The 27,392-nt window shown below is 35.8% G+C and overlaps 2 protein-coding genes across 4 annotated transcripts in view; one reads left to right on the forward strand and one right to left on the reverse strand.

The window, feature by feature from the left end:
- Window positions 1-27,392, forward strand: part of PSMD1 (proteasome 26S subunit, non-ATPase 1) — a 92,138-nt gene that overhangs the window by 24,979 nt on the left and 39,767 nt on the right. The window contains exons 13-16 of the mRNA XM_004773457.3: window positions 346-457; window positions 993-1,189; window positions 2,147-2,242; window positions 3,270-3,334. Of these exons, the coding sequence (XP_004773514.1) occupies window positions 346-457; window positions 993-1,189; window positions 2,147-2,242; window positions 3,270-3,334 (470 nt within the window). The remainder of the gene's footprint in view (window positions 1-345; window positions 458-992; window positions 1,190-2,146; window positions 2,243-3,269; window positions 3,335-27,392) is intronic.
- HTR2B (5-hydroxytryptamine receptor 2B) lies at window positions 9,654-27,291 on the reverse strand. 3 transcript variants are annotated; one of them, XM_013046333.2, is made up of 5 exons: window positions 26,889-27,291; window positions 25,275-25,686; window positions 25,062-25,121; window positions 15,934-16,134; window positions 9,654-10,855 (listed from the first exon to the last, which is right to left on the reverse strand). In XM_013046333.2, the coding sequence occupies exons 2-5, from the start codon at window positions 25,495-25,497 to the stop codon at window positions 9,960-9,962; spliced, it is 1,380 nt and encodes a 459-aa protein (XP_012901787.1). In that variant the 5' UTR covers window positions 25,498-25,686; window positions 26,889-27,291; the 3' UTR covers window positions 9,654-9,959. The 3 variants fall into 3 exon arrangements, with proteins under 3 accessions (XP_012901787.1, XP_004773513.1, XP_004773511.1); XM_004773456.3 differs by lacking the exon at window positions 25,275-25,686; XM_004773454.3 differs by having other exon boundaries at window positions 25,062-25,686; window positions 26,889-27,290.

The following is a 27,392-nucleotide window of genomic DNA, read 5'->3' on the forward strand; positions in this document are numbered from 1 at the left end:
TCACCTGTCCTAAAAAATATCTTTCTTTGACCCTTGCTTCTCCCTCTTAGTTATCATATTTCTCCCCTTCTCATGTAAACTTACTGAAAGAGAGCTGTACCTTCTCCCTCCACTTTCGTACTTTCATTCATTTCTCAACTTATTATTTTGTATCAGCAAGCATCATTCTTTTGAAACTGAAATTGCCGAGGTTACCACTGGCTAGCTGGTTCACAAATACTTTGCTCATTCTTACTAGGTCAGCTGCTCTGCGTGTTTAATATCAATATATTTTTAAATCAGAATAAAAGCTTGGACTTTTAAGTACAGTGTTCTGAATCAACAGAGCCCATGCTTTTTCCCTAGATTGTTCGACATGGTGGCAGTCTGGGCCTTGGTTTGGCTGCCATGGGGACTGCGCGCCAGGATGTGTATGATTTGCTAAAAACAAACCTTTATCAAGATGATGCTGTGACAGGTAAGTGATTCTTTCCAGAGCAAGAAACTAGGATTAACTAATATAACTTTATTTATTTTCTATTTATATTTTGTAGCCTCTTAAAAATCTAATAGATTACTTGTAGAAGGGAGTGGATTTTGCCCTGTTTGTCAAATTCATAAAAATAGGCTTTGTGATACATAGATTTTTTAAATGACATATCCTGTGTATCTGTCTATATAACTGACTTTTGCAAATAGAAATTTATTAGAGTGACCTATTTGATACTTGAGTCTCAGAGCTATCTATACTGCATGGTGGTAACGTAGAATAATGTCATTATGTTTCCTTTGAAATCGTTGTAGGATTCGATGAGGTAATCTATCAAGATTTAAAAGGAACATAGCTATAAATATGTGGATGTGCTTTTTATCAAATGGTTTGAAAAAAATGCTACCAGAATTAATGGCTGTTTTGATATGTGATGATAATAAGTGCCGCTTCCAGTAAGCTATCTTTCATTGATTTTAGATACATAATTTTTATTTTTTAATGTTTACTTTTTACTCACTAGGTGAAGCAGCTGGCCTGGCCCTAGGTTTGGTTATGTTGGGCTCTAAAAATGCCCAGGCTATTGAGGACATGGTCGGTTATGCACAGGAAACTCAACATGAGAAGATTCTGCGTGGTCTTGCAGTTGGCATAGCATTAGTAATGTATGGGAGGATGGAGGAAGCTGATGCTCTCATTGAATCTCTGTGCCGGGATAAGGTGAGATGATACATTGTTTATCCTTTTCTCCCTGTAGTTCATCACACCCTGTTTATCACCAGCATTTAGAGAAGCACTCTCATTAGAAATTATCTCTGTTCCCATCAGAACACCTAGCTATACGTGTTGATAATACTCCATGTAATATATATAAAGTCTAATGGAACGTAGGAAAGGAGAGCACTGATTAGAACAAGTTAATAGGACTAATTTGAGAATTTTAAATTAAGACTTCAGATCAGTAATTTTCAGATAAGCAGATCCAAAGAAGTTCTTTAGAAATTTACAAGTTGATTGCTTTTAGAAATAATATTTTTGGAATTACTTAATAACCCTTTAATAAGATATAAAGTTTACCTCGTTTTTTCATCAAAAACCAGTGCCAGTCTCGATACTTATTTATCTGGGTGAGTTTTTTTCATTGCTTTTTGTTTTATTTTATTTGGATAGTGGTATTGTGTGTGGTGGGTAGTCAGTGGTAGCTAATGCTGTCCGCTATAGTTTGGTGAAAAGAGTCACTGTTAAAAGTTAAGTGACAAAACTGCTCATTATTTTGCTCAGCTCTCAGATGCCATATCTGCTCCCCTCAGCCCTCAAGAATGAAGTAAGCAAGTTACAATGTAGAATTAGAAGCAAGCTTCTTTGTTACTTGTTTAATAAATGGAAGCTGAATATGAGAAGGTAGTTAGTGTTGGTATTGGACTTGAGTTGATACTTCTAGTCAGTGTAAGGCAGTACAGGCACATGCATAGAGTTGTGAATTAAAAGGAGTTAATTCCTCCTGTATTTAAGAGTTTGTATTTCCACATTCATTTAGAAAATTACCAACCCCAAAATCATTCTTCTCATTTCTTGCCTAAAACCAACTCTCCTGGTGGATGTAGCTGTGCCAGTTAGACTGTAGAAGTCACTGTTTGAAATGACAATTTGTTGATTGATATAGATTATTCTTCTTAGGACCCAATTCTTCGACGATCTGGAATGTACACTGTAGCCATGGCTTACTGTGGCTCGGGTAACAACAAAGCTATTCGACGCCTGCTCCACGTTGCTGTAAGTACTCTTCCTCGAGTAGAGGTAGAAAGGACAGTTTGCAGATGGACAGTAAATGTCTGGGCTTCTGCAGCACCCACACTGCATGACTAGCATGAGTGATGTCAGGTTCAGATTCTCACTCACTGCACAAAATCAGCTATAACCTAAGCACCAAGTATAGAACAGAAAAACAGTATGTCAGTACAAATAGAAGTCCTTAATATCATTCAGGGGCAACTTCTGAAAACCAGCTCCAAAGGGCATCCTCATTTCTAAGGGACATGACCACATGAGTATGTGCAGCTACCCTAGGAGAGGGAAACCTAATGAACAATAAAAACCACTTCTTTTTATAGCCTATGAATTTAGCTTCCAGGTATCTCTATGGAACATACCCTATTACAAGAGCTACCTTGCACAGGAAAGCCAATGCCCATGTTTTCCAACAGGCTTTTCCCATTCCTAGTCCTCCCAACCCAAGTAGAGTTTATGAACAATAGTATTGCCTGGTAATGAAACGGACACTGTACATATGTCTTAACTTAGTAGGTTTCTACCATCTGGGTTCCAGGAGAAGGTAAATCTCAGGTCATCTTCCCATGCAGAAAAGGTTTAGAACTATTACTATCTTCTTCCCGGAGATATACACCTCTCATAGTATTTATTATTAATTTAGTTTTTTATCAGTACAGCATGTGGTATGTTGTAAATGGTGGATGTTTGTGTTTTGCTTGAATTTAGAACATACTTTTTTTTTTTAAAACAACACTGAAGGAATGGTTAGATTTTCAGTGTAGCCTGCAAAAGGCAGAGTGCAGCTGAAATAATCTTTAGAAGTAGCCCTGGTTCTTAAACTTCACCAAGCTTAAAGGGCTTCCACGTCCTGAAATAGGGTATTTCAGATGAGTTTTTCCCAAGTTGAGGGAAGACATTCTAATGTTAATGAGGTCTGATTTACATTTGAATGATATGAGCCTCTCATATAAGTTAATTCTAGTAATGGAATGCACGGTATAATGTAATCATCCTTTAAAATTTTTCCTAGGTAAGTGATGTCAATGATGATGTCCGGAGGGCAGCGGTAGAATCACTTGGGTTCATTCTGTTCAGGTAATAATTTCTAACTTCTGGTTCCCTTTATAGTCCTTTTTTTTTTTTTTTTTAATAGTAACTAAACAGAAACTAAATATCTGAGGGATATATCTAGGTTTAGAGTGAAGACCATTTAACAATAAGATTAGTATTATTGATCTGAAAAAGAAGCAAGTGTGTCTTGAGAGTCCAAGAACCTATTTGAAAAGTAGTGAAATAACTGTTATTTCTGGGTTGGGTTTTTTTGTTTGTCTGTTTCATAACATTCCCTGTGTTTGCTTAAATTTTTAAATCCAAATAGCATGTTTAGTACTCCTCTTTCCATACACATTGGTAATTCAAATGGATTTTGTATCTAACATAGGGTTGTAGAGTTCTTGAAGCTCTTTAATGAGAATAAGAGGTAATAAGCTTTGTTTCAATGCAGAAGGGTGAAAGTTTTGCAGATTTAAGAAAACAATTTTGGACTTGCGATTTGGAGATCCCCTTGGCCCAGGATAGTTGTGATTAAGAGGACGTACTCTGAAACCAGTTTGCTCTGATTGAATCCTGGCTCTGCCACTTCAAGCTGAGTGACTTTGGGCTTGTTAGCCTTTTTGAGCCTCCAATTTCTCATCTGTAAAATGGGTGTAACAACAGTACCTATTTAAGAAGTATGTTTTGGGGGTGCCTGGGATTGAGTAGGGCTCCCTGCTTAGCAGGGCGTCTGCTTCTCCCTCTTCTCCCTCTTCTACTACCCTTCCCCCTGCTTGTGCTCTTTCTCTTCTCTCTCTCTCAAGTAAATAAATCTTGGGGGAAAAAAAAGAAGTGTGTTTTTGAATGAGTAACTGAATTAATACCTAAAGCCCTTAGAACAGCCTCTGGCACTAAGTGTTATTTAAGCGTATGACAGTAGTGGTAACTCTAATAGTGGTGGCAGATGCAGTAGTACTTCTTGCAGCTCTTACTGTCTGCTTATCTCCAATCTTAAGTACCATTGTTTCTTCTGGTTAAGATACTTTATATTAAAATCTAGCAAAGGCAAATTAAAAGTACTTCTTTTAGCTCTATTTGGACACTGCTTATTGTAGCTCATTTGTGATGGAATTATACAAAAAAATAAGTTCCCAAAGTACATGTTAGATGAGTCTCACTCATGTCCTTTTAATCTCTGGGGTAGATTGTCTCCCACATTCCTGGGAGTGGACTTTGTTTAAAGGTCATAATACAGTCCAACAAAGATTGAACATCCATTGTGAACTGGCTACAGGAACTTCTTCGTAACATCTTAGATAGGAAGTTACTCCATTTATCAAGAAGTTACCAGATAGGCTGTAAGATATTTTATTCTTCTGTGGATAAAAATTTTGAATAAAACAGTGAAGTACAGACCTATATGATATGGTAATCAGGTTTCTCCTTACACCGGTTTTGTTGAATAAGGCTGTTCAGCCACATGCCAATTGGCTCCTTCATTGTGTTGTTCTCTAAACCTCATTTGTTCATCTTGTTCACAAAGACACTAAAGAGCCTTCACTAATTCTAAAGACAGTATTTACACAGATCTACTAGTCTGATACCTCTAAAATAAGATAAGTGATTAGTTGGTTATTATTGTTTTTGTAATCCATAGAAGTATCATATCATTGATTCTTTTTCTAAGGTATGACAAAACCTATGTTCCTTAAGCTGTTGCACATTTTTTTAAAAGATCTGCAATAGACTCCACACTTAGTTTCTTGAGTCCTCTTACTGTTTTGTTTTGTTTGTTTGTTTGTTTTTAAGATTTTATTTATTTATTTGACACAGAGAGATAGAGATCACAAGCAGGCAGAGAGGCAGGCAGAGAGAGAGGGGGGACGCGGACTTCCTGCTGGGCAGAGAGCCCGACGTGGGGCTCGATCCCAGGACCCTGAGATCATGACCCAAGCCGAAGGCAGTGGCTTGACCCACTGAGCCACCCAGGTACCCCCCTCTTACTGTTTTTGAGCATAGACTATTTAGCCACTTGTAGTCTTTTTGTACCTTTGCCATTCTCTCTTTTTTCTCAGATTTGTCAGCAGTAGTTCCATAACGACAACCACAAGTTCTCTTTCAGGGAGGTGATTCATTTAGTTTACAGAGCTGAACTCATTTAAGCCAGCCAGTCTTTGTACCTGTTATACATTTTTTTAAAAAATTGTATTTCTTTATTTGAGAGAGAGAGAAAGCACAAGCAGGAGGGGCAAAGACAGAGAATCTGAAGCAGAGCCTGTGGTGGGGTGGGGAGAGCCTGATGCAGGGCTTGATCTCATGACCCTGAGATCACAGCCTGAGCCAAAACTAAGAGTCGGCAGCTTAACCAACTGCCACCTGGGTGCCCCAACCTGTTTTTCTTTTATTTTCTTTTTTTTTTTTAATATTTTATTTATATATTTGACAGAGAGAGATCACAAGTAGGCAGAGAGGCAGGCAGAGAGAGAGAGAGGAGGAAGCAGGCTCCCTGCTGATTAGAGAGCCCGATGCGGGACTCGATCCCAGGACCCTGAGATCATGACCTGAGCTGAAGGCAGCGGCTTAACCCACTGAGCCACCCAGGCACCCCCTGTTTTTCATTTTGATCAAGCTTTACAACATTACTTTTTACCTTTCTGGTCCAAATATCATTCTCCTAAGGGGCGGGGGAGTAAGTAAAAGTAGAAGTTGGATAGTTCTGTTTTCTCCCTGTCCATTTTTTGGTGTATTATTTTAGCCAAACTGTGACCCTAGTCTTTCACTGATTTTGCTCTGGAGTTTAGATCCAAGGATGGGAGTGCTGTTGGCAGGGGTGTGGAGTTTTATCGCTATCCAGAGAGGGTTTTTTGTTTTAATTCTTACCAGAGAACTAGATAATCTTGATCTGGAAAGTATATTTCTCTAGGGGTACCTTTAGTAACTGTTGGTTTGTGTAAACAGTCCTACTCATGATGGTCTCTTCCTTTGTTTTGCTTCTATATTGCCAGTTACTAATTCCTCTTGGTGATTTTATATTTCATATCCTATATATCAGTGGCATGATGTATATATTCTGCTACAGAGGAAGCTGAGTTTTTTTTAAACTTTTTCTTCCCTTTTTAACCTGACAGCGCTTTGTTCTCCAATTAACATTCAATTCTGCTTTTGCGTTTCCTGAATTCCCAGTTTTGGCAGCAGATGTCTCCCATGAGCTGCTTAAAAATCTAAAGGCTTTGCTTAGATTTTTTTTTTTTTTTACTACCTAGACTAGTGAGATCCAGCTAATGAGTGGTTTATATGCTTGCTATTTCTAAGGGACCATTCTGAGTTCTGTTTTTCATAATATGACTCTTTATAAGTAGAAGAAACTGGACTTTAGGGATGATTTTGTCTGAAAGTTATAGATTTCTAGATGAAAAAAATTAAATGTAATCAACTTAGGAATTGCAATTGAAACCAAATTCTCAAAATTTTAGATTAGTGCTGTTTCCTGCGACTGAGAATTTTTAAAGGTGGAAGACGCTTAGAAATATTTTTTTTAAAAAAGAAGGAAATTAAAAAAAAAAAAAGAAGGAAATTGAAAAAAAAAAAAAAAGAAGAAGAAGAAGAAGGAAATTGAATTCCAAAATAGTTAATAAAATTTCTCATTGTCATAGGACTAAATGGTACAACTGAAATTCAAAACAGATGTCATTATAGACCAATGCTTTCTACAACATGCCTTTCCATCAGAATACTGTTTTCCTAAGCAACTCTCATAGAACATTTTTATTCTCAAATTTTCTCATTACCTTTAATATTTGTAAAGTTTCTGTCCTATCTCTTAAGAACAGTAAATGTTCTCTGATGCACTGTCATTTACTTTTTTAGAATGTGCTCCATTTTACCATTTCTTCCCTTTTAGATGTTACATATTACTTTTTTTTTTTTTTTTAAGATTTTATTTATTTAGTTGACAGACAGAGCTCACAAGTAGGCAGAGAGCCAGGCACAGAGAGAGGAGGAGCGGGCTCTCTGCTCGGGCTCGATCCCAGGACCCTGGGATCATGACCTGAGCCGAAGGCAGAGGCTTTAACCAACTGAGCCACCCAGGTGCCCCATACATATTACTTTTAAAATAACTGCAGACATTTGACCTTCTTGAACCATAATATATTTTTATTAACATATATTATTTGCCTCAGGGGTATAGGTCTGTGAATCATCAGCCTTACACAATTTACAGCACTCACCAAATCACATACCCTCCCCAGTGTCCGTAATGCAGCCACCCTCTCTCTCCCTCCCTACCCCCCAGCAATCTTCATTTTGTTTCTTGAGATTAAGAGTCTCTTACGGTTTGTCTCCCTCCCCAGTCCCATCTCGTTTCATTTTTTTTTCCTCCCCTGCCGAACCCCCCTGGCCTGCTTTTCAAATTCCTCATATCAGAGAGATCATATGATAATTGTCTTTCTCTGATTGACTTATTTCGCTCAGCATCATACCCTCCAGTTCCATTTATGTCGTAAATGACAAGATTTCGGGTTTTTGGATGGCTGCATAGTATTCCGTGGTATATGTGTACCACATCTTCTTTATCCATTCATCTGTTGATGGACATCTAGGCTCTTTGCACAGTTTGGCTATTGTGGGCATTGCTGCTATAAACATTGGGGTGCATGTGCCCCTTCGGATCACTACATTTGTATCTTTAGGGTAAATACTCAGTAGTGTGATTGCTGGTCATAGGGTAGCTCTATTTTCAACTTTGAGGAACCTCCATACTGTTTTCTAGAGTGGCTGCACCAGCTTGCATTCCCACCAATAGTGTAGGAGGGTTCCCCTTTCTCTGAATCCTTGTCAGCATCTGTCATTTCCTGACTTGCAAATTTTAGCCATTCTGACTGGTGTGAAGCGGATATCTCACTATGATTTTGATTTGTATTTCCCTGATGCTAAGTGATGTTGAGCACTTTTTCATGTGTCTGTTGGCCACTTGGATGTCTTCTTTGCAGAAATGTCTGTTGAACCATGACTTTTTAAATCTTCTTTTTAAGTCTACTTATTGGACGTGAATACTGAAAACATGTGGGTAAACATGTATTTGTACTTCAACTTAGATGAAATTGTCTTGTGGGAAACTAACAGTTCTCATGTCTGTTATCTTCTTTACTCTCAGGTAGTCCAGGGAGTACAGTATTTTCAGTGTTTCTTTCTACTGAAAATTTTGTGTCATTTGTTAATAATATATAAGAGAAATATTGAGAATTAAGTTAAAAACATTTTTGCCACGGTGAAATGAATCTAGAACATGCTGCTGAAAAATCTTAGACTGCTGGGGGGAATTCTGTGCCTAAAGCTTTGAGATTTCGGGATTAAATTTGTAAGGTATACTCTTTCTGGCAGATGATACAGAGCCCATAAGGTCTATGTTCTAAGTATGTTCTAGGAAAGGATTCTGCCGTTTGGAGACTATATACCTGGTTCACTTATGCTGAGTTTCTCCATAGCCAACACATTTCTTGAAGTAATTTTCTTAAACTTAACCTGGAGAGGGACAGCCCTAGAACAATAGGCTGAGACATAAGAATGGGTCAGCCTGAAAAGGAAAAGCTAAGATGTGGGTTGTCTTCACTGCAGAACCCTTCAGACTAATTTTGTTCACCATTTATGGCAATAGTGTGACAATAAAATATCAGATGTAACTAGAATTGGCTACCAATACAGACTGCCCGCCTGTACTCATTTCATAAGAACCCCGTGTAGCTGAGAAAACTGAGGCCCAGAGAAATTAAGAATCTTCCATAAATTTAGTCAGTTAGCTGGTGACACAGTTTGGATTTATTCCCAGATCTAGCAGTGCACAGTGAAATTAGGAAAGGGTGAATAAAAAATGTGCCAGAAGTTTAGCCAAGTGTTGGGGTCATTAATGGGGTCATTAAAGTTTAGGTTCCTGGATCAAGATCCTGTGTTTCCAGTTTGTACTTGTTCTCCAAGGAACAAAATGAATTTTAGGTATGCTGGAGTGATTTCATTTGCATCCTCTCGTTCTCTAAGTTAGACCCACTTCTGGTGAGTAGATGTACCTGGTATCAGACATTTAACAAACAGCTCTAGTTCCGAGATCCTATTACTTTGTGTGATACCCAACAACCGTCCTTCCCTACCCCTTCCGTCACAAGTTTCTAGATCAAAGCAATATCGTGACTGCCTTTAACTGAGCCAGACTGCAGTGACAATCTTAGCTTACCTCCGATCATTCTGTGCACTTATTTTTAGTCTTCTGTTCCTCTCATTGTTGTTCTGTGTTACGCCTTGTGTTTTTAAGGCTTTGAAGAGGTTAATGCTTTTTTGTCTTATTTCATTCTTAGCACAGCTTTCATACAGTTAGGAACTAAACAAATTCTTACAATGACATTGTTTATTTTTAAGACTGAAACTTACTGATTTACTTAATTTTATTTCATTTGAATACCTTAACATTTAGCCAGACTGCTGGATTGTTTTTGCTTTCAGCTATACAGAATAATTTTTTTCATGGAGTAGTTTTGTCCAAATAAAGAAAATTGTACATCTTTATAGATACCTCTTATTTTAAAGAGGTGATTTGATACATGACATCAAGTTCTTCTTTTATAATTCTTGGTACATTTATATCATCTTCATCACCTAATTCATTGTTATATTAATTAGATGAAAACTGACATTCCTTCTATACATAACTGACTTGCTCTTCAGTTTTGTCACCCTCATGTTCTGTGAGGAGAAGTGTATCTAATAGAATGATTGAGGAAACCTGAGTGTTTGAACTGCGGAGCCTCATTGGGCTCTGGAACATGGCAGGATTAATCCCATTTCTCATTCCATGTTTCATGAAAAACTTGGAGTTCTCTGCCCTTGGATTTCGGAAGTAGGTATTGCTGGAACATTTTCTGACAGTTTTTACTGATTTCATGGCCCGGTAATTGCAGCTGATGTATCGGCCAAACGCGTTCCGAAATGTCTTATTGAAGAGGGTGTAGACCAAAGGATTCACCCCTGAAGAAACATAGCCTATCCACACAAATACCTCTAGGAGCATTTTGAGAGTAGTCTGGTTGCAGGAATCACATAAAACTAAAGTTATATTTGTAATAAAAAAGGGGCACCACATAAGCAAAAAGAGAAAAAAAACAATCCCTAGAACCTTAGAGGCTCTCTGTTCATTGGAAATGTTCTGCACAGACTTTTTTCCAACTGTGGACATTCTTCGCCTTCGTATCTTACCACTTGAGTTGGGCAGAGTTTTGCCTTTGTGGGAACTGTCCAGCATTGCCACCTTTTCAGGTGATGAGCAAGGTGTTTCTTTGGAACTTTGGAAGACTGTAGACACAGCCAACCATGTTAGGCGTTGAGGTTGCTTGTTTTTGACCAAATAAGCTTTCTTCTGTAAAGCTTGGATAGTGAGAAAGTAGGTGACAATCATGATTGCCAGAGGTGTGAAGAAGGCAGCCAGTGAGCCAAAGAGCATGAAGTTGCCAAAACGGTCCTTTGTCAGCACACAGGTGATGTTGCTTGGATTACCTGCATCAATTTCTATCCCTCTGATGGGTACTGGAATGGCAATGCCTAAGGAAGAGGGAACAAGATAAATTGAGTTAATTTTATGACCTTTGACTCTTAGATTAGGTCCTTTTAGAGTTTATCTTAGTGACTTTATGTGGTTAATGGTTAGTCAATTTTCATTCCTAGTACACACAGTGCAGAATCTGTCAAAGCATTTAATTAAAGGAAGATTTAACAAATAGACCCAAGTAAGCAAACCCGGTGTTTTTAAACAGAGATTGATTAGTGATTTCAAGTTTATAATTTAAGCTTCCCTAAAGCTGTAGTATGTCTACAAAATAGAAGAGAATGTCATTTATTCTCCATTTCTCATAATCTGTTTGTGTTTATTGATCTATCCCCAGGTTAAGAAAAAGTAGTTCAGAAGAGAATTTGCTTTATCTTTATATCCAATGTAGTTGATTTAAAGAGACTTCAGAATACATTCATGCAGTATCTTAATTCTAGATAGATGACTATTGTCTTTGAGGCTACACAGTTTGATTTAATAGACATTTTCATTATTTGTAATTTATGAATGTCTTAATCTTTTCCTCTGACGACTTAGGGAAAACTAAGTGGAGTTCATTGTTTTTGTTTTTGTTTTTTTAATGCTACTTAAATATTTGAGATCATATGAATCATGAAATTTACTTTCCTTTTTTTTTATTTTTAATTACTTATAAAGTGTTATTTGCTTCAGGGGTACAAGTCCGTAAATCATCAGTCTTACACAATTCACAACACTCACCAAAGCACATACCCTCCCCAGTGTTCGTAACCCAGCCATCCTATCTCCCCCCTACCGCCTAGCAACCCTCAGTTTGTTTCCTGAGATTGAGTCTCATATGGGGGGAGAAAAAAGTCTCATATGGTTTGTCTCCCTCCCCAGTCCCATCTTGTTTCATTTTTTTCCCTCCCTTCCCCCCATAACCCCCCACCCTGCCTCTCAATTTCCTCATATCAAAGAGATCATATGGTAATTGTCTTTCACTGATTGACTTATTTTGCTTAACATCATAGCCTCTAGTTCCATCTACGTCATTGCAAATGGCAAGATTTTTGGTTTTTTGATGGCTACATAGTATTCCATTGTATATATATATATACCACATCTTCTTTATCCATTCATCTGTTGATGGACATCTAGACTCTTTCCATAGTTTGGCTATTGTGGACATTGTTGCTGTAAACATTGGGGGGCATGTACCCCTTCCGATCAATACATTTGTATCTTTAGGATAAATACCCAGTAGTGCAGTTGCTGGGTCATAGGGTAGCTCGATTTTCAACTTTTTCAGGAACCTCCACGCTGTTTTCCAGAGTGGCTGCACCAGCTTGCATTCCCAACAGCATAGGTGTTTTTCCACATCCTTGTCAACATCTGTCATTTCCTGAATTGTAAATTTTAGCCATTCTGACTGCTGTAAGGGGGTATCTCACTATGTTTTTGATTTGTATTTCCCTGATGCTGAATGATGTTGGGCACATTTACTTGGATGTCCAACAGAAAGGGAGAAGATATTTGCAAATGACATATCAGATAAAGGTGTAGTATTCAAAAGCCTTATCAAATTCAGCTTATCAAATTCATAGATAGAACTTATCAAATTCAACACCCACAGAACAAATAAGCCAATCAAGAAATGGACAGAAGACATGAACAGACATTTCTGCAAAGAAGACATTCCAAATGAAATTTATTTTCAGGTTGAGAGTTCCTCTAACATATATGAAAGAAATATATCTCATGCTAATTTTCTAATGTTTTAAATACCATGGAGTGGGTATTTAAATATGATATTGCCACATGAAGTAACTTATTAGACAAGTACACAAGTGTTATCCTGAATCCTTTCCCTTTGAAACAGCAGATTCTTAAAAAGAAGTTTGAATTAACTGTATCTTTAGAAATCTCTAGAATCCTTGTGTTTTGTTTTGTTTTTTATGAATTTGAAAGTACTTCATCATGTACACAGCCTTTTTATGGTAACTGAAGAGCCATTGATGAAAATATTTTCCTCAAATACTTTCTAACAGGGAGACTACTGCTTTTTCTACTTTTCCTCAACTCTCCCACCAGAAAGTGGATTCTTTATACTTACTTTTCTACACTAGAAGTCAGCACATTACAGCTTGAGGACTGAATCTGGCCTGCATCCTGTTTTTGTAAATAAAATTTTATTGGAACACCGTCATCCCTATTTGTTAACAAATCACCTGTGATAGCTTTTACTCTCCTGCTGCGGAGTTGAGTAGTTGTGACAGAAACTGTTAGAGCCCGCAAGCCCAAAATATTTACTTTCTTGCCGTTTACAGGAAAAGTTGGCTGACCCCTGCTGTACCCTGGTAATTCTAAGTGATTTTTCCACTTTTCTCCCCAAAACCGTTCCCTTTTGAAGTCTATTGATAATCTGCTTACAATACTCTGTTCTCCATGCAGGTCATCTACCAACCTCCAGGACCTCTGCCCATCTTCCTCAGTAGATTCAGCACCTTGCTAAAGCCTTCCTCTCCACCACTCCATTGCTGTTACCTTCCATGACTTGACCTTATTGATGACCCTTCTGACATCTTCATTTTGTGTCTGTTGAACTCCATTCTGATATCTTTTACTATTTTAAAAATTTTATTTCCAGTGTGGTTAACATACAGTATTATATTAGTTTCTGGTGTATCAACCCTCATTATTATTATTTGCACTCCTGAAGGCATCCACAAACCCTCTTAAAGCAGTCTTATATCTAAAACCAAGAACTTTGTGTGAAGTTTCCCTTTCTTGCCCTGCTACTGTGGGACTTCGTTTTATAGTTATGTTGACCTCTAGTCCATTCATCCTTCTCTATTTTCATATTCTGTTAACCTCCTTCAAGGCTCACATTACCTTTTCAACCAGATCGGTGGCCAATAACATAAGTTTTCGCTGGTACTTTTTATACCCTTATCCCCTTACTCTTTCATACCTTACTTTTTGCCAGGTCTTACTGAGGATAACTAAGTCCAGAAGAAAGCGAGCTCTTTTCAGCATTTTGCAGAATTTAAAAACCGAACTAACCCAATCATCTGCTTTTTCTTCTACAAAGTTACTAAATTGTCATTGGTCCTACAAACAAAGGGTGATGAAATGAACACAGCATTGATTGTGGCATTGGTGCTGAAAAGCTGTTAACAGTCTTTAAGCCAACTATCTAAAGCCTCTACATTTTGGGGCACCTAGGTGGCTCAAATCGGTAAGCATCTGCCTTTCAGCCCAGGTCATGATCCTAGGTGCTGGGGTTGAGGCCCATATCAGGGCAGGGAGCCTCTTTCTCCCTTTCCCTCTGCTCCTCCACTCCTGCTTGTTAACGCTCTCTCTCTCTCTCAAATAAATAAATAAAATCTTTTTAAAAAATAAAACCTCTAGGTTTCTTTTCTCATCTATAAAAGGAAAAAGTGAATTTATAAGATCCCTTCCAAAACTGTAAATCTGGAGTCTTCTTTTTATTCTTTTCTACCTGCCTACTTAATACTTTGTATTAGTCTAATTTGTTTAGTCTAATTTGTTTATTATCTGCCTTCCTTGAATATAGAGGCTCTTTTTAATTTATCTTTGTATTCTTGATATCTAGTATGTCACAGGTATGCAACAGAGATTTGATCTGCTTATGGATTCATGCGAACCAGCTTTAATTGGGTATCACTTCTAACAGTAGGCTATTTATTGGCTTGGTCATATTTCATGGTTTCAAATGTTTTAATTCTTCTTAAGGATCATTTCTCTTGTTTTCTCCCTGCCTTTGCCCTGTTTCCTCCACCTTAACCCAACACACACATACCTCACACTGTCTCCCCCATCTCTCCCTTACTGCAGTGAGTTTACCAAAAAGATTGGGACTTCTGGCATGAGCTACTGTTTCCCTCCTTTCCACTTTAAATTTTGGTGACTGTTACCCATTATCTCCCATGCCCTTTCTCTGGCTTCTTTTGGGGGCCTTTTCTGCTCTGTCAATCAGCATCTGTCCCCAAAACTAGCCTATCTCTCTGCTTACAAACCTGTCGTTCTGAATAGACTTTTCCTTGGCCCTGATATCTTCACAAGCCAGAGTAATAACACTTTCTTCTGGACTTTTACCTCCAAACTTTTCAAAAGAGGTTTGGCCCTGCTATTGTTTCAGGAACATAAAGGTCACTTTCATTATCTTGGTTTTTTTGCCCAGTATTCTTACTTTGATTAGAGAAAGACCATGTCTTTTTTATGGTTTTCCTTTAGCATTCCAGATCTCTCTTGATTTTTTTGCTCTTTGATTTTTTATTTTCTAGGAAGAAGTGAATCTGCTAGTCAGACTATTGATGATCATCATAGTAATTGTTGTGAATCTTTTCTGATACTAACTTATAAGAGGTCTGAATTATTTCTGCTGTACTTCATGCTAGGATACTCTCTCATAGAAGCTATCTTTGAGCATTAAAGATGGGCACAAGGGCATAAGGCAGTTTAGAAGAAATACTATTTTCTTATGTAAATCATTTCTGAATATCGCTAGCATCTCTCTTAAAACCTCCGATTAATCATATATCCAGAACACTGATGTAGATACTTACTGCCTTTATTCTATACACATACATACTGGCTTCCAAGATGAATTTATGGTCTTTAGTATGTGCATACAAAGTATTTGGTTTTTTTTTCTTGTTTCTCTTTTCCTGTTTATCTTCTTAAGTGTGACTGAAGATGCATTTTATTTTTTTGTTACTTTAATACTAATTTCGAGATTCTGCGTGCTCCCTAGACCTTAATGATCTGTTGACAAAAACAAAACCTGTTTTCAGACTTAGTCTTCCTGCATGTCAAAATCAAAGCAGGAAGATATCTCAGTAACCTTTGTAAAGATGATTCTTTCTGAGGACGTGAACTTTTTGCTTTTTCACACATGTTGTTGATAGTGTGATTTTATATGATGACATGGCATAAAGAGCTTGTGTTGGTGTATCAGTATATCAGTAGTCTGCCTTGACCTCTTATGCTAAGTTTCACAGCCTACCTGGCCTGGTATATTTCTAACCCAAAAGAAACCAAAAGCTGTTTATTTATACCACCCCACACCCTGACATTCCCCACATACCTATTGAAATTAGCCATACCACTGTAATCTTGATGAGTGCTGTGGCTCGTGAGTTATATTGATTGGCCTGGATTGGCTTTTTGATGGCTATATAACGATCCACGGAAATGGCACAGAGATGCATGATGGATGCAGTAGAAAAAAGAACATCAAGAAATAACCAGGCAGGGCATAGAACAAGTGGGAGGGGCCACATAGCCTCTGAAAAAAAAAAAACAAAACAAAAGCATATTCTCTTGAATGGCAATCTTCAATTTACAGTTTCTTTTTAAAGTGATACATATTTTTAAACTTTTTGTTACTTATTTGAAATTTTATGAGTTAACCTCCACAAGATGTATAACTTTAGATAATGGATTCAGTAATAATAAATAAATTTCTGTAAATGGTCCCTTTTAAATACAGTTTCTGTTTTGTATAGTAATCACAACACCCTTTTTCAAAATCAGTAGTTTAGCATTTTTAGCATTCATTTGACCGTAGTTGCTCTTTTGTCTGTTCTTTTTGTGATCTTTTAAAAATTTCCACAGTGTTTCAACTGCAACTTAACCTTGCTAGTCAAATAAAATTAATTTTTAAGCTGCTTTTGTATAAAAAGAATATTTTACCATATAGAGGAAGCAATACAATGTGGCAAATAAGAGTATTAGAATGGGAATCTCAGTAAAGCGTACTATTTGACTCGTTTCTAGCAATAACTAGCAGCGTGATCTTTGTTTATAGCAAATTCTCATTTGGTGAAATAATTAAGTGAAATGATAGGAGTTTTCTTTTTGACAGAAGTAGTTCTTAAATAAAGTTTGCAAAAGGAATGACTTCAGATTATTCTGAAGAAAAATGGATTGTTATCCTTCCATATTTCATCATTCACTACAGGCACTGGGGAGTTATGGTTTAAAAAGAAAGTGTCAGGATAAACATAGTACTTAATTTATGTAACAAAGTCTTATTAAAAAAATTTATTCTATGCCTCATACAGTCTTAAGCATTTGAGAAATAATAACTTGGAAAAAATTCAGTTTTGGATATGGTACTGAATATCCTATGTAGTTTTCCAATAAATTTACTTAGGCAAGTATCTATAACACATATGTACATACACCTAGTATATATATATTTGCAATTCCAAAACACCTAGAATTTACTTTAGGGTTTTCCCTAGAATATTTCATTTAGAACCACATTTCTAACACACACACACACACACATTTTAGACCTTGCAATAAAAGCAAATTACTTCTGTGCAGAACAAATGTCGTATATATATGAGAGTATCTAAATCCTTTTTATAGTTTAATTGTTGTATGTCCACTAAAAAATATAAACTACTTTTCCTAGTTTTTGCATGATTATCTGACCTTGACAGATAATTGGGATAATTGAAGGAAGACCGAGATACCATTTTAGGATTTCAGAGCACCAAGAAACTCTTCAGTTGTAAACTGTTTAAATTTAAGAACCTTGGGGGTAGAGAGATGTTAACATCCCACACCAGAAATAAATAAATAAGTGAAAGACTATCATTTAGGGAAAGAGTTTTGAGATAGATTGGAGTATTTTTTTTCAAAAGCGTACAAATTAATGTTTTAAAAGCAGTGTTTTAGAAGACTCTGGGGAACATTATATTATCTTGGGTCTTAAAAGATGCACCAACATTTATTCACTGTTGTAGGATAGGTGCTCAGAATGCATCATAGGAAGAAATTTATAGGAGACCTCTCAAAATAAATCAAGTGTGGCAGAGAAATCTGTCTTTAGAGAGAAACTTAATCAGTTAGATTTTTCTCCCTCTTAGTCGTAGTATTCAGATTTTCTGTTAATAAGTAGAAAAGGACTTTGGACACTAAAAGGCTGCAACGGACCTCAGTTTAACTAAACTAACAGTTCAGGTAGAGTGAAAATAATCTATGATTGAAAGAGTTGTGCAGTGGAAACTACTTGAAATGATGTTACATTCTAAACTGTCCTGACGTTCTACATTTAGAACTGAGTAGAAAATAGAAAAATACTCAAATATAGAACTATAACAAGAGATACTGATCATAGTTTTAAACTTGCCTATTTAGCTTTTCTAATTATGGGTTATGTTTTTAAATTAAGATCTGGGAAATTCTAGTCATAAACCTAGTAGCCATGAGCAGGAAGCCATGTAAAAAGTACAAGTCTTTGGAAAATAGACAATTTGACTCTAATTGTGGACTAAAAGAAAGCTCTTTAGTGCTCCAATGAAGCCTTGTTAGGCTCAGTTTCCAACAGAATGAAGTTATTTTATAAACTCCAAATTTTCAGGGGTGTCTGGGTGGCTCAGTCGGTTAAGGGACTGCTTCTTCTCAGGTCATGAGCTTGAAGCCTCTTTTGGGCTCCCTGCTCAGCAGGGAGCCTGCTTCTCCCTCTCCCCACCCCTTCACACACACACCCCAATTCATGCTCTATCTCGCTATTTCCTCTCTCTCAAATAAATAAAATCTTGGGGCGCCTGGGTGGCTCAGTGGGTTAAAGCCTCTGTCTTCGGCTCAGGGTCCTGGGATCAAGCCCCACATTGGACTCTGCTCGGCAGGGAGCCTGATTCCTCCTCTCTCCCTGTCTGCCTCTCTGCCTACTTGTGATCTCTGTCTGTCAAATAAATAAATAAAATCTTAAAAAAATAAAAACTCTAATTTTGGTGCATGAAGCAGATATTTAATGCAGTTTGCTAGAATTTTATTATTTTTGTCAGTACTGATTACTAATAGTAGAAATACTGAAGCATGATAGGGAATTTTCTTTAGGGAGACTGTGATACAGGTTTAGGATTAAGAGAGATGGATCTTTATTATTAATCTTTATAATTGAAAGTTTCATGAAGGTACTAGTCAATAGGCTTTTTATGAAATGAACATAAAAGTAATATGACAGCATTAAATTAGTAGAAATCTTTTATATAAAGAAAAATCTTTTATATAAAGAAAAAATCTTGTCTGCCTAAAACAGATTTGGGTAATCTAAGAATTTATACAAATTAAAAACAGTTCTAGACATTCTTGGGTTATAAAGGGATTTTCCCTAGTCCAGATACTTTAATTTCTAAAATTATCTTTTCATTTAGTATTAATTTGATAGGCTCAGGGTCAGAAAAGTTTCTTACTTTGGTGTGGGGTAGATTAACTACTCCAAAACTTTGTTATTTTTACTAGGGTTTTAATTTGTTTTAAGGACTTATAATTTCATTTATTTGTTATAATGTATTATGTCCAGCTTACTTCCATAAGAACTTACTATACTATTTCAAATGGGCCAGTTATAGATTTATACAGAAAGAAAAACATATATAAGAGTCAATATAAGGGAAATAAGTTATCAGGTACTTGAACTAAATTAATTACTGCTATTCTGGGGCTCTGAACTTGTCTTTTTCATAAAAGCTAAGGCAGAAGAAGGAAAACTTTTAAATTGTATAGTATTTGTTGTTTCACAATATGTGCACAAACTTTCTTTAAAAAACCTACCTCTTCCCTCACCTGCTCCCAAATTAGTCTTAAAGAGGAATTTAATTTCAGTAAAGTTTGAATAATGGCACTTCTGTGGATGCCTGAAATAATTACAGGTCAGTAATTATAGGAGCATAACAATCTTGCTGAGTTGTGGATTATATGTAGTTCATTATTTATCTAAAAATATTAATAGCACAAAGTTTGTTGCTTAAAATGAAGACTTGCATGCTTCAAATACCACCATACATAAGGGGTGGTAGAATTGCTGTTCAATTACATCAGTTTCTGTTTGTCTCCATACAAGGGGCAACAACTTCATAGACATGGGCCCAGGTCTCATATCTTCCTCAGAAAAGAGATCTGGTGATCATCTCAAAGATTCATACAAGTATTATTTAAGACCCAAGTATTCTGTATCATTTAATATGAAATATAACTTTAAAAAAAATTGTCTGAAAAAAAATATATTGTCTGCTTTGTCCCCAGAGAAAACTCTATGTCTGACTTGTTAGGTAAAGTTATTTCAGATGTTAATGTTGGCTGTTTGTCAAATATGACCATTACGGTTGCATAATTTCTCATTTCATTTGAGAAAGCAGTGTAAAAGAATGAGTTAAGACTGTGAATTCTGGAGTCCATTCTCTGGGGTTCAAATCATATCTCTGCCATTTATTTATTATTCTTCTGTCCTCTCTTGGAAAATGGTGATAATGATGATGATACCAATTTTATAGGATTGCTTTGAAGATTAAATGCAGTAATACATGTAAAGTGTTTAGAACAATGTCTGGCATAAGAAAGCACTCTATAAATGTTAGTTCCTATTACTATTACTGTTTGACAGAAACTAGCCTACCCATTAAAACACTCCTACTAAGAAGTAAATGTTAAGTCATATCATCACCGTAAAACCAATATGTTTGTCCTCCTGTCTGCTGTAGCAAGAGTGCATGTAGCCAACTGAACTTAAAGCTTTTATTTTTTTAAAGGTATGAGAATGTGTTTAACTTTAAATTTTCATGAAAGTATGCCTTTTACTCTCTATATTTATATGTGTGTGTGTATATATATATATAAATAGCAAACATAAATAACCTATATACATTGAATGCTTGGCTATTTATTTATTTATTTAGCTTTCTTTTTAATGGCTGTAGAAACCTGAGTGTTTTTAACCAGAAACTCCACATTTCTTGGTGAGATGCACTCATTTGATCTGAAACCCGCTTACTCTTTTCGGCAGGCTTTTAGTTTGGAAAGCTGAGTTATATGATTAATTCAGAAAAATAATTAAAATTAACCTATAAATCTGAGACATAAGATATTTGCCTTCTGAGAATTTTAAATGACTGTATTTTTGAAGCTGTCCCAAGGGGACTGTGCCTATAGAGTTTACCAAGGTAAATAGTTCATGAGTTTATTGGAGTAGGACAGACCCTAAATAGCCTCATAGCCAGAAAGGACATGGGGTTTTCAAAGTACCCATTTTTTTATTCTCAGAAATGCTTACGTTTCTATTATCTTTCAGGAAAGAAGGACATAGATCAATGCTTCAGTTTTTATTATGAAGCTTCTGTTGTCATTTTCCCACTACATATGAATATATAAAATAACTCTGGGATTAGATGTCTAATATGATAGTGTTTTTAGCATTTCAAGTGATTTAATACTTAAAAAATTTCTTTTCTTGGGGGTGCCTGGGTGGCTCAGTGGGTTGAGCCACTGCCTTCAGCTCAAGTCATGATCTCAGGGTCCTGGGATCAAGTCCCGCATTGGGCTCTCTGCTCAGCAGGGAGCCTGCTTCTCTCTCTCTCTCTCTCTCTGCCTGCCTCTCTGTCTACTTGTGATCTCTGTCTGTCAAATAAACAAATAAAAAATCTTTAAAAAAAAAAAAATTCTTTTCTTGGTTTTTTATATTTCCACTTTCCTTTTTTGTTTGTTTTTTGTTTTTTAAGATTTTCTTTATTTAACAGAGAGACCGTGTGAGAGGGAATACAAGCAGGGGGAGTGGGAGTGGGAGAAGCAGTGTTCCCGCCAAGCAGGGAGCCCAAGCCCAACACGGGGAACCTGAGCTAAAGGCAGACTCTGAATGACTGAGCTACCCAGGCACCCTAAATTTCCACTTTCCAAAAAGAAGTGCCTTTAATTGCTTTGGTTCCTCATTTAAGATTGGGTAGAGCAGCATTTCACCACATAAATATCTGATTTTCTTTTTCTTTTACTGCTGTATATCTGTTTCACCTCTCTGGTCAGATTCACATCTAAACTAAATCACGTATTTAAGGTATATAAACTCTTCACATATTCTGCTGATACTTGCCAGTTACTGGTGCCTATAATGTGCTGGGCCTTAGTTGACTATTTCAGGATTCAGTGCCTGGGATCTCTTGCTTCAGATCCCTATCTTGCAACCATTTTATTTTCTACAGCCTCTTGCAATTATAGCATAGATACTGTTTCAACTTTAATTGTGAGACATGGATTAAAACTTAAGTTATAAATAAACCAGTAATGACCAATGAATGACCAAACACTGTATTTTCTCCTTTACATTTTTAATCATTTATTTAATGAGAGAAAGTTCAGAGAAGTTCATAAAGTGTGAGCATCCTATCTTTTTTATATTGGCATATGATGTTCTATTTTCCTTTACATCCTATTGAGGTATTTCTAAATTCCTTCTAAGTAGGCATTTTTAAGACTTATGATCGTGGATTTGGGGAATTATACACAAGACAGTCAAAACTAGACCTACAAAGCAAAGGTTAAGTCTAGTGCTTCCAGAGTGGAAGAAGTGGCAGAAAGATTGAGATAGGTATCACAGTTCATTTGAGAGACCATGTTAGGCCAGTCATCACAATCTTGCTAAAATAGAAATTCTGTTTAAAAAAAAAAAAGCAAACAATATTATATAATCAAATATTATGTAAATCATTGGTTGAATAACATACTCCTCAGCATAAGAGTCAGTTTTTTAAGTTTCACTGCTCTCCTTTCTTCAAAACTTAATTTTATTAGAACATTAACTAATGTAAAGTTTCTTTTGTTACTTCATTTAATTTCCCTGAGATAATTAAAAGCACTCATACTACTCAGTGGTAGTTAATGTTTTATGTTTACAGAATCAGGGACACTTTTGTTTGTACAGACTTCTGAAGTTCAGAAGATGATTCCTACAATGAGAGAAAAATACACAAAATCTATTCCCCCCTTTAATGTTATCAAAAATTCTTATAACTGCATTAATTTAGGAAGTCTTTGTATTTGTTAACATGTGAAGGGCTATAAAAATCTTAGTGTTTGAAGTCAAATTCCAATTTATAGAATGTGCAGTTTCCAGTTTATGAATGCATCCTTTTGAAGTTTTTTGGAGTGCAGAGCATGCATTTTCTCATATACTTTCTCTTAGAAATGGAATAATGTTTTTAATAATGAATTTAAAGCAATAATTTTTAAGTAGTGTTTAAGTTCCCAGGTTAGTTTTTAAAAATCTAATCCCCCAGTGTTGCTTCATTACTGATAGTCGAAGTGTGTGGACCACAGAAGATTTTATTTTATTTTTTAAAAATTAACAAGCATTTGAAAGAATGAAATGTAGTTAAAACATATCATAGTTATTTAGGACATAAATAGGAAGACATTCCATATATTTTATGTTAAAATATGTTGGGTTTTCTGCTACCATTTATTGCCAAGAATATCTTGGGCCCCAAAAATTTAAATATAAGCTCAGTCGTCAGCTGCAGATACCTACAGCTGTGGACTGTAGGAATTTTTCTGTGGACTACACGGAATTATCTCTTTTATCTGTTTTTCTCTTTTATCTAATCACTTTAATACTATGAAACTTAGCTTTTTAAGATTCTTTAACTATTTAGCTGATAATTTGAGTATCTACCACAGTAATTTGCAAATAGTGGATGTGTGATATGGACTTTAGAGTTAAAATTCAGCTCTCTGTAACTCATTCAGTCTCATTTAATCAAAATAATATATCAATTAAATATTATGATAGTATAAGATGAGAATTGTAACATTTTCTGTATGACTAGCAAAAACATAAAGAGTGTGATTTTACAGATTAATTAGTATTTGTGTTTGGAGATAAGAGCCTTGAATCAGGCATCAACAGTATTTACCAAATATACATAAATGTTTCTACATTATCCTCATTTATTTCTTTCAAACTTTTTTCAGAATCAAGATCCTTTAGGTTCTCCTTTAGAGTAAAATTTCTTAATTACTTCCCATGGTTACATGTTGTACTAAAATATTCAAAAAATTACAAATGTATAAAAGAAGGGATAGTTGAATATTATTAATGATTAGAGAGTTCATTAAAGCTGTAGAACCTTAGTTATTACTTCTTGCCCTGCTATTGAATTTAAAGCCTCGGTTAGATGTTAATTTAGAATGGAAAGTTTAGCCTGTTACCATCTCATTTGGGGGATCAAACACTTAATTTAGGTATCTTTCTATAATTACTTAAAAATGTAGCATTTAAACCTAAATACAATAGTTTAAATTGGAGGATTTTTTTAATTGGAGTTTTTAGTCTCCTTCTAACACATATTCTAGTTAAATAAACTTTACTTCTATAACCTGAAATATTTTTATCCTCACCATATAAACATAATTTCCAGAAGCCCTATCTGCTACAAATAATCATTTTTTTAAGCAGTCAATGAGTCTAATATCAATTTATGCAAAACACTGAATAAGTTAAGTATTTTCTTTATACTGATTCTCAGAAGCCCTAATAATTTGTCAGCAGAATTATTTGTATTTACCCAAATTCTGTAACTAGAGATGATACACCTAAGTAAAAACTTTCATTTTAATATTATCTCTTTTCTTATAACAAACTAATATTTTAATATCAAGTTATTATTGTAATAACTCAGGTTTTGGTCACTTGTTTTAATATTTCATTTTTAATAAATTTTTAATATTTAATTTTATTTTGAATCAGATTTTTCTTATGTGTATCAAGGACATGGATCATTAGAAATCATAAAAGTTAAACAGATTAATCATTTCTTAGGACACTGTGAGCCAGACCATTTCCTTTAGCAATTAAACATAATATTTTCTTAACATGACACATGTGTTAAAGAATTATGTTTAAGGCTAAAATACACAAACGATAAAAAAAATAAACAAGAACTTTTAGAACAATTCCAATTTTAAATTGGTGTTTAGTGATTCAAATTGGAATTAAGTGATTCGAAGATTTTATTATTACTCACTAACCCAGCACATAACCAGCTGTCACAAGTGTCCTTGCGGTTGCTTGGTCAAGGGAAAAAAAGTATTGATAATGGGAAAGTTAAAGTTTAGGTCTGTTCTTCACTGTAATTTTTAGTCGATGAATGCAGAATCTGTGAATCTTGCTAAACTTAGATGATTTTTTAAATGATTAAATGGTTATTGGACTTTTATTAGATGGCTGGGGAAAGAGTAGAATAGTTTCTAAGAAATTATTTTTTGCTCTTTAAAACTCATTATCAACAGTAGAAGATGATGGAAATGAGGGACTGTTTACCTACTGTTATCTTTAAATGGTCCAAGTCCATCTTTAAAGATTGGAGTATCCATTTCTCTGATAGTATATCATAGTTCTGTGGTTTGATGCCAGGAGCAAAGTGAAATACTTACCAAACATTATTGTCAAGAGGGCAATCGGCATCACAAACAATCCAACCAGCAAATCAGCCACTGCCAGGGACATTAGAAAATAATTAGTAGCATACTGCAGCTTTTTCTCCAGTGAAACAGCCAGAATAACAAGGATGTTCCCACCAATGGTGGGTATTATCACCAGGAGTATCAGAAGAGCTGCCCAGCGCGGTTTATTTCCCTGTTGCTCACCAGTCTGTTTCATTTCCTCTGGTATCGATTCTGTCTGTAATTCAGACCAGTTAGCAAAGATTAAGTGATGAAAGGAGCTCTGCAAAATGTGCTCAGGAATTCTGCTCTGTTCTGATATTCTGTAAGAGAAGCCCATTCGCTGTTTTTGTGTGATGTGATGTTTTCGTGTGATGTGATCCAATTCCGGACAATGGTCTGCATGGTCGGTAGCTAAGCTGGTCATCTGCTTTTTAAAGGCATTGTACCCAGGCCAAACACTCAAAGCCAAAGTTGACTTCTTCCTTTAAAAAAATTTTTGGGTTCTTGAAAATGAGAGCATACAAGCTTCTGTCCGTTTCTGTAGGTAAGGCCCCAGGGTTTAGTCTTCTGCAGAGGCTCAGATTTCAGAAGGCTTAGTGAAAGAAACTGATAGCTGTGAAAGAAAGACTGTTTATTACTTTCTCTGTCTTCTCTCTCCTCTCTTTCTCTCTCTCTCTCTCTCTGCTGTAGAACTAGACTCATGTTTGAATTTGAATGCCAATGAGTTCAAAGAATTCCCTCTAGATTTAAAATACGTAGATTGCATTAGTTTGTTATTTTCAAAAAAACAGAAATAATTCTTGAACTTAGTAGCCCTTCCCATCTCAATAGGTCCCTTGTGCATTTGTGACAATGCAACTTATTTCCACAGTCGTGTTCCTGATATGCCTCAGGTCACGAAACAGGAGATGCATTAATTTTTTCAGTGGATATTAAAAAAAAAAAAAAAAGGCTAGATGTTTCCTGACCCTTGAATGTCTTTTTACCTTTACCTTAGAATATGTACAGAAGAAAGAAACATTAAAGCACTACGTAGTTCTGAATAGAACTTTTTGGTACACAATGGTTACCCACCTAGAAATTCTTCAAGCCCACCTAAGTCCATATGAATGATTTACCAGCTAGGAATCCTTATTTGTAATTGGGTTTTATCTGGTCAGGTTTATCTTAATACTGATGAAATAGCCATTTTTATGCAACATTTTAAAACTTCTTTAGTTTGAGAGAAGGAAAAAAAATAGGTATTAATAGGATCCAAATAATTGTTTTTAATAAAATCATCTTTCAGAGAAAGCCTATTGCTGCCACAAGTATTTTCCAAATTTATCACTTTATGCCAAATTTGAAACAGCTCTTTTTTTGTCTTAAGTAGTCATTTTTTTCTATAACCTCCCCAGTTTCCTTGGGAAGGAGGATAAGCTAAGAGGAAGGTTAAACCATTAATTCATAAAATCTGTAAATCCAGGGGTGCCTGCATGGGTCAGCCAGTTAAGCGGCTGCCTTTGGTTTAGGTCATGATCCCAGGGTCCCGGGATTGAGCCCTACGTCAGGGTCTCCTGCTCAGCATGCAGCACGCTTCTCCACTTGTACTCTCTGTCTCTTTCCCTCTCAAGTAAATAAAATCTGTAAATCCTATATAAAATATCTCTCCTGTAACATTGGTAAAATTTTCATTTTGGTTTTTAAGCCACTGAATAGAAATGAAAGATACAGTAGCAGTTTTTCTGAAGAAAGGGAAAAAAATCTATAGATTAATTATAATTATTTGTAAAATACGTATTTATTTATTTATCTATTTATTTGTAAAATACTTACCTCTTCTTGTTAATTTCCTGAGCATGTCATCTGATCTGCTCAGTAGATCTGCGTGCTTCTCTGACTGAAGTCCTCTCATTGACTTATTCAGAGCCTCCCACACAGACGCTTAAAAGCAATGAAACAAATGTGTTGTAGAGCTACAGGCATGCCAAGGAAGTTATTTCCTCTTTGATACATTCATTTTTAGAAAGCAGCAGCATTCATTGTAATTCATAAAACTACCAGTTAAGTATGTTGAACCAGTTCATGACCCTATTCATATTGTATTCTTAAGAGCTCTCTTTGGTATTTGAGAGACTGAAATAAACTCTGTCATTTTTGCTTAACATAGTTTTGTTTTGGATTAACACTGAGCTGTTTTTCTTTTTTGAGAAAAATTAAGATACAGTCTAGAGATTCTAGAGCTTTCATTCTGTAAAGAGTGTGCCCTGTGAACCTTGTAGGGATTTCCAGAGTTCTAATTTCTGAACAAGATTCTATTCAGCTTTTATGTGTTGGCTG

Source organism: Mustela putorius, unplaced genomic scaffold, assembly GCF_011764305.1.
Source record: "Mustela putorius furo isolate JIRA1106 unplaced genomic scaffold, ASM1176430v1.1 tig00000275_pilon_pilon_pilon, whole genome shotgun sequence".
Lineage (NCBI taxonomy): Eukaryota > Metazoa > Chordata > Mammalia > Carnivora > Mustelidae > Mustela > Mustela putorius.